The sequence below is a fragment of the Stenella coeruleoalba genome (assembly GCF_951394435.1).
Source record: "Stenella coeruleoalba genome assembly, chromosome: 15".
NCBI lineage: Eukaryota > Metazoa > Chordata > Mammalia > Artiodactyla > Delphinidae > Stenella > Stenella coeruleoalba.
This window is the reverse complement of record NC_137161.1, coordinates 81,398,604-81,410,493: the sequence shown is the minus strand read 5'-3', so window position 1 is coordinate 81,410,493 and position 11,890 is coordinate 81,398,604. Positions and strand designations below refer to the sequence as shown.

At 47.8% G+C, this 11,890-nt stretch overlaps 1 protein-coding gene across 1 annotated transcript; it reads left to right on the top strand.

Annotated features, from left to right (window-relative positions):
• Positions 1-442: 442 nt before the first annotated feature.
• On the top strand, positions 443-11,562 carry LOC307198202 (paired immunoglobulin-like type 2 receptor alpha). The gene is made up of 7 exons (XM_079944952.1): positions 443-554; positions 869-1,258; positions 7,344-7,538; positions 9,825-9,855; positions 10,858-10,907; positions 11,118-11,149; positions 11,322-11,562. The coding sequence occupies exons 1-7, from the start codon at positions 500-502 to the stop codon at positions 11,442-11,444; spliced, it is 876 nt and encodes a 291-aa protein (XP_079801078.1). The 5' UTR covers positions 443-499; the 3' UTR covers positions 11,445-11,562.
• Positions 11,563-11,890: the final 328 nt, after the last annotated feature.

The following is an 11,890-nucleotide window of genomic DNA, read 5'->3' as shown; positions in this document are numbered from 1 at the left end:
GGGCCGTGGACCTCTCCCTGAAGGAGCCTGAACTGGTCCTGCTGTCACCCCTTTCCCTGGGAGGAGAGAGACACTCAGAGAAGCAGAGAAAAGGAGAGAGAGACACACAGAGACACAGAGGCTGACTCCTAAGGAGATGCCAAGGGGGTGGCAGAGGCAGGGAGCTGAGGGAGAGAAGAGAGGCCCCAGCTGGCCCAGGTCAGGACCAGCCCCTCAGTGTGCAGAGCGGGGCAGGGAGCCCTAGATCATGGTTCCCTTTGCACTGACCACAGAGAGGCCCTTTTGCAATATAGGAAAAGAAGCCAGATTGATAAAGGAAGTGTCAGTCATGGCAGGGGTGGGCGGGTTTGGGGAAGGCCCCTACCCTCCTCAGTCCTCGGAAGGAGCCTGGTCCTCGCTCTCCTGGTGCTGAGACTCCCCGCAGGCGGCCCCTCCACAGGCCTCCCCTCTGGCCTTGAAGGCTCTGCTTGTCTTCTCATCCCGGGAGGAGGGCAAGGCCATGGGTCTGCCCCTGCTGCTGACCCTGCTGCTGCCCCTGGCATCTCTGCAGGCAGGTGAGAGGCCGGGACTGTCCTGCTCTGCCTAGGGCCACAGGGACCACCCCCCCGGGGAGGGGCTATGGCTGGGTGTCTGTAGAAGTGTCCCCTGGGGTAGCCGGCCAGGCCTCCCACCCCCAACAAACAAAGAGCTGGTCCCACAGTGCCGGGTCCCCCCAACCCCGCACCCTCCTCCCCGCCCCAAGCCTGGAGAGGGGCTCACCCAGGCCAGAGGGCCAGTCCTACCACCTGTCACACATCCCACTGTAGGTGAGGGTGGCTGACGGTCTGGGGTCACCTTCAATGTCTCTCCCTTTCCCTCCCTCCTCTAGGTCACGGGGCAGAACCCAATCCAAACACTGACTTTGGGATGAACCAACCAAAGGAAATCTCAGCCCCCGAGGGTGGCTCCATCGACATCCCCTTCTTCTTCTATCACTCCTGGATATTATACAGCGTTTCCAACGTGAATATATCCTGGAGATGGAAACACTTCCATGGGGAGTTCATCTACAACACGACCCCGAAGTTCATCCATAATGATTTCAAGGACCGGCTCCTCCTGAATTGGACAAAGGGTGGGAAGAACGGCTCCCTCCAGATCTCGAAACTGCGGAGGGAGGATGCGGCTAGCTACTTCTGCCGGGTGGAGATGGACACACGGGAAAACGGCAAGCAGATGTGGCAGTCCATCGACGGAACCACACTCACCATCACCCCCCGTGAGTCCAGCTGTCCTGCCTGAGGCTCTTGGAGGCCACTGGGGTCTTGTCTCCCAGGCCTGGCCAGGCCCCCTCTTCCTCTCTTCTCTCAAACTCCTCTCCCTGCCCCCTATACTCCTCCCCAGGCCTCTATCAACCCCTTTTCACCTTAATCTTCCCCAGCCCTGCACTACCTCCCTTGCCCATCCTCCTCTCTGCCCCCTCCCTCATCCTCAGGCCTCCGCCCTCTGGGCTCCCGGCTATTCTCCTCTCTTGCTCCAAGCTGGGGCTACCCCTCCCCTGCCCTCACCCCATGTCCTCCAGGTGACTTGACATCTTTGGGATGTGGCTGCCTCCCCTTTGTCATGTGTCCATGTGTGGGGACTCAGCTACCCCATGTCTGTCTCCCCACGGCCATGAGCTCAGCCCACACACACAGTAGGTGTGTGGTGGCCACCAATGGTGGCCCGAGGCATCCCGTGTCCCCATCACCTGTTTCCCATCTCCCCCTTCCTTCTGCTGCTCTGCTCCCCAGAACATGGCCCTCAACGCTCCCACCCCCATCCCACCTCTTTCCCATCTCCTCTTCCCCCGCTTCCACCCTCTTTACCTCCTTGCCTCCCCCGCACCTCTCCCTGTGTGGTTCTAGTCACACTGTCCCCGTTGTCCACCCTGATTTTGCTCCTCTGTCCTGGTCATGACGAGGCAGCAGCAGCGGTAAAGGCAGCTCCCGCTGACTGTGCCCTGCCTCCCGGCTGGACACCTTGGCAGCATCATCCCAGCTAAACCCCAGCTAACCTTCCCCACGACCCCGGTAACAGTCGGCCCTTCTGCCATCCTCCTGTTACAGGAAGGGAGACCGAGGCTCACACAGCAAACACCTGCCCGAAGTCACTCCTGGTGCAGGTGGGGTTTGACCCCAGTTTAACCCCAGAGCCTCTTCTCTTAACCATGAGCCGCTTGGCCTCGGGTACTGACCTGATCATCTTGTTTTGACTATTTTTCACCTAATAATGGCCGTGTAGCATCAACGGATCTCCCTCTGTCATTCAGTGGGGCGTTGAACTTGAACCTCAGTGTATCTGACTCCAGGGCAGAGGTGAGGGGTTCTCTCCCAGGTACAGGCAATAAAGGAGTGTGTTGTCTGTAGATTATTTTTTTGAAAATCGTCTACGTTTGTTTGCTTTTTATAATCACTTGTGCTGGCAATTCTAAGCAGTATCAGTGATGAATTTCTGCTCCCGGCTGGGATGGACACTCCCCGTGTCTCCCCCTCGGAAAACCATTGCCCCTTCTTGACCACTATGCTGGTTTTAAAGCAAATAGATAGTGACTCACAACCTGAATTAAGCAAGACAGCCTTGGATTAGTATTTCCTGCACCTCCTCCATATTTCCTTAAATGGCCTTTTTTGAGGGACTTCGTCTCTCCTTAAATCCCTCTTCTTCCTTTCCTAATTCTTCCTTCTTTTTCTCATTTCTGTGTTTCAGTCACACTTACTGTGAGTTTTTTCATCAATAAGTTAATTTTTTTCAATTAATTCAATTAATTGGATGGTCATGCTCATTACTTTTTAAAAGATACAAGAAAGTAATAAAAAGAAATGTTTTTAATCCCAGTGAAGTACCACCATGCAAAAACATCACACCAAAGGAATATCTGTAGCAAACATATCTCATAAGTTTGAGATTGGCTTATTAATTTTTTTTTACAAACGGTTTACTTTTGTAGCCAAATCTAATTATATTCTCATTTGTAGTTTTTCTCTTTTATTTCTAAGCTGAAAACCCCACATCCCACTAGGGGTGAAAATATTTTTTCCTAATTTTTGTAAGATTTGATTACTTTTCATAATAAAATTCTTCAACATAGTGAGAATTTATTTTGGTATATAGTGTGAGATAAAGAACTAAGTTGATCTTTATACCAAGAAACAAATCAGTTGTCCTTACTTCATTTATTGAATATTTTTTCTTTTTTCCATTGATTCATAGGCCTAGCTTTTAAGTTCTTTTGTAGAATAGCATCCATTTCTGGTCTGTCTATTCTGTTTCACTAGTCTGTGTTTTCTTATATTAGTACGACACTGTTTTAGTTATTAAAACTTTATCATGTTTCAGTGACTGTTAAGACTTTTGCCATCACAACCACATATTCCTTCCTCAAAAACTTTATTTGTTGCCTGCCTATTCTTCCACATAAATGTTAGAATAAGTTTGCCAAGTACCTAGAAAAATGCTTATGTTGATTTTTTAAATAAGAATTGCATTAAACCTATAAAGCAATTGACAGAAACTGAAATCAGTATGATGTGCAATCTTCTCACTGAGGAAAGGGTCCTATTTTGTATCCCTCAGTAAACCCTTGTAATGTTCTTCCAAAGATCATGCAAATGCCTCACAAGACTTCTTCCTATTCTCTACTTTTATTATTAATGTGCAACATTTAAAAATGTATACTTGTTATAATTTTCATTTTAAAAGTAATGCATAAATTCTGGCCAAGACGCTGGGTTATATGCACATGTTTACCTCCACTCCCTCCCAAAATCTACTAAAATGACAGCAAAGGGAATTTTTTAAGACAAAACCCCACAAGGACAAAGTATTTGCAATCCAGGTGAACAGAAACAAAATTGGGGATGCTGGAAACAGATAGACTAATGTAACTGGCTCAGGAGACCAGAGGAGTTAAACCCTAAGCCACCAGCAGGGACACCCAGAAGGAAGGCGATTTACACTGCAAAACCCTTTAAAGGGTCAGGAATGGCAGCTCCTAGTACTCGTGAAACTGGGGGTGGAAGGGGGCCTGAAAACTAGAGGACTAGTTGAAATGTATTTAAGAAGCAGAGACACCTCCATACCCCCACCCACAACCCCGGCCAAAGAGTGGATATTTGCTTTCTAGAAACGATAACCCACAAGGAGCCTGGGGGGAGTACCCTGGGGCCTAACTGGCGACAAGGATTTAGTTCTTAAATCTGGAGATTTGGTGAACTGATGAGACCTTAAACAACTTGACCCCTGTGGGAGCCTCCCAGGATGCAGGTAGCCAGGCTGGTACCCACAACCCACCCACCAAGGGCAGAATATTAGGAGACTCTTCTCTGGGATATCTATCTGATGGGCCTGAAAAGATCTAGAAATATAACAGATCACTCTACAGCCCACTAACTGACATGCCTTTTCTGCTATAACACACACAGCTTCCTGTATGCTGGGAGCCAAGGGGGTAAGGTGATCGGGGTCTCGGCCTTGCACCAAATCCCCTGCACTAAGGATTGTACCCTCACCTCAGCTGTGCCCAGGTTGCTTGAGGCTACAGAAGCTGTTTTAAAAATGACTGAACTAAACATTTAAAGAATGCTTTTCCCATGAAATGCAGAGAACAGAACAATCTGGGGGAAAAGGGCATCTGGAAGAATCCAAAATTATGAAAGGAGATTAAAATTTTCTAATAACTATCATCCTCAGAGAGTTAAGGAATTTCATGTATATAACACAAAAGGGTGCTTTACAAAGGAGCTTCTGAAACAAAAAAAGGTCTTGGAAATTATAGGTATACTAGCAAAGATGGAAAACTCAATAAATGATTGAAAGATGAAGTTTGTGGAAATATCTCAGAAGGTAGAAAAAAATTCAAAGATTTGGATATTGTAGTGGGTGAACAGCAGCCCCCCAAAGGTCATGTCTACATCCTAATCCCCAGAACTTTATACTGAATAATGTGAATACTGCCTTATACTGTTGGAGATGTGATTCAGTTGAGGAATTTGAGATGAGATTATCTGGGATTATCTGAGTGGGCTCTAAATAGTAATAAAAGTGTCCTTATAAGAGAGGGGCAGTGGGAGATTTGACACAGATGGAAGAGAAGGCAGTGTGACCACAGAGGCAGAGACTGTAATGAAGCAGCCACCAGAAGCTGGAAGAAGCAAGGAACAGATTCCGCTTCAGAGCCTCCTGAGTGAGCGCAGCGTGGCTGACACCTCGATTTCTGACTTCTGGCCTCCAGATCTGTGAGTAAACTTCTGTTGTTTAGACTCACCCAGCTTGTGGCAATTTGTCATAGCAGCCATAGAAATGTAATATAGGAATTATAAGGAAAGATAAGAAAAATTGAGAATTGGTCCAAGAGTTCCAACCCCTGAATAATAGTTTTAAAAACAGAAAAAAGAAGCCCATGGGGGAAGAAATTATCAACAAAATTACTCTAGAAATTTTCCAGAATGAAAGAACCCAGCAAAATGGATAAAAATAAAGAGACCAACCCTGGGGCACTGCAACATGAAATTTCAAAACACCAGGGATAAAGGAAGATCCAACACATTTCCAAGGAGGAAATCAACTGGCCACATAAAGAGATTCAGGAATCAGAGTGGCTTGACTCTCTCAATAGCAATAGAGGAAGCTGGAAGACAGTGGTTGAATGTTGTGAAATTCCAACGGAAAATTATTTCATTTATTCATTTAACAAATGAAATAACAAGCACTGACTGAGTGACTATTATATGCCAGGTCCTAATCTGGGCACTGGGATAAAGGAGTTAAGACAAAAAAAAAAAAATTATTACTTGTCTCAGAAAATCATCAATTTCACAGAAATTTTTTAGAATTATCAACCTATGATTGAGCACACACTCACTCATGATTTCAACAGACTCTTTGTGGTTGTTAAATCTGCAGGAGTCTTATCTGTCTTCTTGTTTGTTTTTTCTCTAACCACTTCCTGTATTTGTTATTCCTTCTGCTGTTCTGTTTCATAAAAACATTTATTCCAACATAGGTTTTCATTACTTTCAAACTATGAGTTTCCTTAGAGCTGGCTCCTCTCTGTTTGGTAATTTTTTTCTTTGGAAATTTTCATTCACTTTAAAAATTTCTTCCCATTTTAAATAATTACAGCATTTAATACTATGAATTTAGCTTAGAGTGTGGTTTAGTCATATTCCAGGAGTTTTTAAAAAATACCATCTTGCTCGTTTTTATTTTCTAAATAGCATGTCATTATATATATTTATTTGACTAAGAACTTAAAATTTTTTATCTCAACTGAGTGATGGGATTCACACTTTTATTATTAATTTCTACAAGTGGACAGAAAATTCAGTCCACACTAACCTGAAGATTTTATTGGAGTTGGATTTTCTGTATGTGGCTTAGTATTATGTCAATTTTTTTTTTTTTTTTTTTTTTTTTTGCGGTATGCGGCCCCTCACTGTTGTGGCCTCTCCCGTTGCGGAGCAGTCTCTGGACGTGCAAGCTCAGCGGCCGTGGCTCACGGGCCCAGCCGCTCCGTGGCCTGCAGGATCCTCCCGGACTGGGGCACGAACCTGTGTCCCCTGCATCGGCAGGCGGACTCTCAACCACTGTGCCACCAGGGAAGCCCTATGTCAATTTTTTAATGGTGCCTTAAACATCTACAAAGATACAATCTGTGTGTAGGAACTAAAGTTCAATACATATTAATTTAACCATAATAATATATTTCCACGATACACTAGGTGCTTTACAGATGTTTTCTCACTTATTAAGACAATCATGTAAAATGACAAATACTGTTTGAATCCACTTCTATGAGGTACCTAGAGTAGTCAAATGCTTAGGGTCAGAAAGTAGAATGGTGAGTGCCAGGGGCTGGGGAAAGGGGGAATGGGGAGTTGGTGTTTAATAGGGACAGAGTTTCAGTTTGGAAAGATGAAAAATTTCGGAAGATGGATGGTGGTGATGGTTGCACGATAATGTGAATACACTTGATGTCACTGAACTATACACTTAAATATGGTTAAAATGGTAAATCTGTGTTACATATATTTTACCACATTAATTTTTTTGATCCTGTGACTTAGTTGTCCCTATTTGTAGGTGATGAAATGAGGTTCTGAGATCACAGCACTGATCAGTGGTAGGGTCAGGATTTAAACAGAGTGATGAGGATTCAGGGCTTCCAGTATCTGCCCTTGTTACTCCCCTCCCTGTGGGAGAGCTTCAGAGACTTGCTCCCCACACCCCCACATTCCCCAAACTAGGGAACAAGATGTGACAGCTTCACCCAGATACCTCCAGCCCTTTAGTGAAGAATTTGCATATTTCTCATGTCTTCCCAGCCACCAAGACAACCACTCAAGGTCCCACCACCACCATCACCACCACAGCTGGCCTCAGGGTCCCAGAGGGCAAAAGGAGTTCATGGTCTTGGCCCTTGAGTACTGAAGCTACAGTCGGGTTGGCACTGGCCAGCGCTGTGCTCATAACTGCAATTGTGGGACTGACTGTGTACCTCAGGTGGAAGAGAAGCAAAGGTAAGTGGTCTGGGACCCCCAATCTCTCCCCAAGATTCCCAACTGGGTGTTCCTCAGAACACTCCTGCATCTGAATGACCATAGATGCCCATTAAAAATGCAGATCCCTGCTGGGCTTGAGATCTGAGCTTGGGAATCTGCATTTTTAATGGTCTCCTCAGGTGGTATTTGTGTATCAAGTTTGGGAACCACCGCTCAAGACCAATCCCTCTCCACAAATCTGATCGTTTCCAGTTCTTTTCATTTGACTTAATCATTTCTCATTTGTCCTCACCTTTTAGTGCAAGGGTAGGGAGGATCTGCCCTGGGAAATGTAAGGAGAGAACAGAAGGGACAGGAAGGTGGCTCCACTCAGCAAGCACTGGTTGGACACCCATTTTTCAGGGTCTGGGTTATAACTGGAGATGCAAAAGTAAATAAAGCACAGGCCCTGCTTTCAAGGAACTGGGGGATAGGAGGATATGGGGATATAACTGGGGGATATGCCTCAAGGGCTAATGGCCTCATTTGCAAATAGCTATGGTAGGTTGGGAGGAAGGAGGGGTAATCAAGGAGGACTTCCCAGAGGAAGTGACACCTGCAAAAAGTCTCAAAGAATGAAAAAGAATTAGCCAGGTGGTGAGGGTGCTGTAGAGGTCACTGTCCTTCCAGGGGAAGGAAACCATGCTGGGAACTCTAAGTAGCTCACAGCTGTGGAGGAGGCAGGAGATGAGAGAAGAAGACCTTGGAAATCACACCCCAGAGCCTCTAATCCCAGCAGCAATGTGATAAAGCAAAGTGGCAACCTCAGCTTGGCCTTGCAGATACAGTGTCTGCAGTGGAAGGGCCAGAGGTGGGCCAGGCTGGGGTCAGTCTAAAATTGTTATTTTAGCTCTGCAGAGCAAAAACCACAGTGGTTGTGTCCTGAGAGTGAGGATGAACGTTCAAGATGTAGAGAAAATGTGACATAGTCACTGAGGAAATGCAAGATGGTATTTGAGGATCAACTCAGATGAGAAGCCATAAAGCATCATTGCACATGACTGTTTTTTTTCAGCAGTATTCAACCATGCAGGTTTAGAAATCTTTAGGAATTGCTGATTAAAAGTTGTGTTCAGGGAATTCCCTGGCGGTCCAGTGGTTGGACCCTGTACTTTCACTGCCGAGGGCCTGGGCTCGATCCCTGGTTGGGGAACTAAGATCCCACAAGCCGTGCCACAGCCAAAGAAAAAAAGTTGTGTTCAGCTGCTAGCAACAGAGAACAGAAGTAACAGTGGGTTAAGTAACACAGAGGGTTTCTTTTTTCCTCATCTAAAAGGATCTGGAGCCAGAAAGCAGACAACACCGTCCTTAAGCACTCAGGCTCCTAACTTCCTGCTCACTGTCCTGGATACTGACTTCTATCCTGAAGGGTGCTTTATGGTGCAAGATGGCTGCTAGGACTCCAGGCATGATTTGTGAATCTAAACAGGAAACAGGATGTAGGAGGAAAGGACAAAAAGACTATGACCCAGCTTTCTGTCCTCCCTTTAAAGAGCTTTCCTGAAAGTCCTACCTACAACTTCCCCTTAGTCATAGGTCCCACATCTATCTGTAGGGGGGCACACTCCAAATAAAATCAAGATTCTGTAACTGAATAAGAAGAATCAAATGGATATTGGGATAAGCAAATAGCATTCCCTGCTTTAGGACACATCCAGGATTGAAGATGTGTCAGCAAGTGTGGCAGAAGGACAGGGGAACACAGGAGGTCAAGGAGCGAGTAAGAGGGCACAGATGGAGAGTAGAGGACTCAGCAGGGAGCCTGGATAACCTGAAAGAAAGTGGATCATCAAGAGACAAGAGTTAGTGAGGTTAAGCACAGGTACAGAGGGATAATGACAAAAGAGAGCTGGAAGGAAAGACAGTAGCATAACTATGATACTAGCATTTACTAGGTCAGGGGTCTCAGCTCGAGTGATTTAAAAAAAAAAAAAGGCCCAGGGTGTGGCTGAGTGGAGCAGAGGTCACTGGAGTTGGGGGAAGTGGGCAAGTCCAATGTGTTCAGAAGGTGAAGGGGCGCAGGGTGCAGGGAAGAGCTGCTCTCCTGATGGGTGTTGAGGACAAGGCAGGATCGGTGTGGGCAGCCTCAGGGTGCCTGCTGGGTGCAGGCTCAGAGTCCCAGGCCCTCCCAGGCAGGTTTCAGCCGAGCCGCTTCGCTGCTCTGGTCTCTCCAAGGATTAGCTCAGAGTGGGGCGGGGCAGAGAAGGCAGGCAGGAGACAGGCCTCCATGAATGACACATTGACACACTGTTGGTCCCCCTACAGGTCTGCAGACTAAAGCCAGAACCCCAGCCAGGTGAGCGCTTCTCCTCCAAGGCGGGAGGGGGTGCTGTTTTGTGAAGCAGGAAGTTTCTTTCTGAGAACAGCACTAGGGAGCCTTTCACAGCCCCTCCCCTCCTGGACTCTCCATCCACACCCTCCCAAGTCCCCTAACAGGCCAGACTCTTCACTTCCGGAGGCTCCAGCTCTTTAAAAAATCGAGAACAGTGGACCAGCACTTTCTCTGATTCTTTCCCAGAACATCTCCCTTTGTCTTTCTCTGGCTGCCCCTTTCCTCCATCCCCAGTTCTCAGCCTTTTCCTCCGTTCATCCTGGTTTCTCTCCACCTCATCCTTCCTGAACACACCTACCACCTCCACGTTCTGTCCTCTTTCTTGCCCCTCATCCGATCTGTCCTTTTCCCCTGTGACGCGGGACCTCCAGCTGCTCTGCCCTCTGTCTTTACTCAGATCAACTTCCCTCCTGGCTTCCAGCCTGGCTCCCTCTCCTCGGGCCCCAGCTCCTCTTCCTTTCCTGAGCTCTTACCCTCCTCATGGCCCACCTCTTTCCTTTCTCCATCTTTCCTTCCACTTCCAGGCTTTTCCTTCTCTCAGCCCCTCCCTCTTTTCTCTCCCTCCTGACTCTTGATAGCTGCCCTCCTCAGACCCCTCCCCATGGCGATGGCCAGGGAACCTGAGATTAGCTTCCTGGTTTTAACTGAGGCTCCAGTTTTAACTGAGGCGCTGCGGCAGAGAGAACAGAAGTTCCCCCTCCTGCTTCTCCTCCCTGTGCCCCTGCAGTAAAGCCGCTTCTCCAGAACAATCCACCTCAGTCAGCACTCAGGGACAGGGCTACACCGCAAATGACCCCTCAACCCCGTCCAGGCGGCCTCCTTCTGAGAGCCTCAGACCTCTGCCTTCATCTTCCGAGTGTGTCCAGGCAGGTCACAGAGCCCTCACCAAGAGAACCAGCCCGATGCAGGTGGTAACTCTTTTCTGCCCAGCCCCTGACACATCGCCCCCTTCCTGTTCCCACACAGGGGATCCTTCCAAAACCCAGAGGAGAAATATGAGAACATTGGGAATAAAGGTAGGTCCTGCCGCCATCATCCCCGCTCTCCACCTGGGCCGTCCTTCCCCCCGCACACCCCCTCCCTACACACGTGCCCTCAGCATCCTCCTCTCTCCCCCGCCTCACCCACCCTCTCCCAGACCCTGTTCCTGACCTAAAGATGACCTCACCACTGGAGCCCCCTTGCTGCCAGGCCACCTAACCCTGGCACATCTTGATTTTTTCTAGGACAACATACAGGCCCCAAGCTGGACACCAAGGTAAGCAGCTCAGATTAGGGCCTGAAAGAATTAAAGGAACGTTTGGAGAAGGTGGGGTGGAAGAACAGAGGGACTGTGGTTTTGGCAGGGCATCAGCTGTGGGATTGCGGCTCTAAGATGGGACAGCTCCCCCTCTGCTGCCTAACCCCTTCCCCTTTCCATTCTCCCCCAGGATGACGGCATCTGGTATGCCTCCCTCACCCTCTCCAGCTTGACCTCACCAGCAGCGCCTCCCCACCCGCCTCCCCAAGAGGGCCCCCAGGAAGAGACCCTATACTCTGTCATAAAGGCCTGAGGAGTGAGACTGAGTGAGGACCTGCTCAGAGTCAGCTGCACACAGGGATCTCAGTTTCTCATAATCACCCTGGACAGACACAGACAACTCAGAAGCCAGCAGGTGTTGAAGGCCACCAAGGACCTGAGAGACACACAGCCACCTGCTCCAGTTCCCTCTTCAACTTCCTAGCCCTTGACCACAAAAATAAAAGTCCCTGTACAATCTGCCTGAATGCATCTAAGGAGAAAGCTGACATCACCTTCAACTTCTGTCCTTCTTGCCATAAAGGAACCATAATAGATAGCTCACACCCAAGATCCCTCCCCTAGTACTTTTGTTCAGTGACTGCCTCAGGCCAGGGACCAGTAAATCCCCAAACACTGGTAGTCAGTCTGGAACCCAAGGTCTGTCTCCTAATTTAACCATTCTACTTCCCTCATGATAATAATTAGCATGCATTGTGT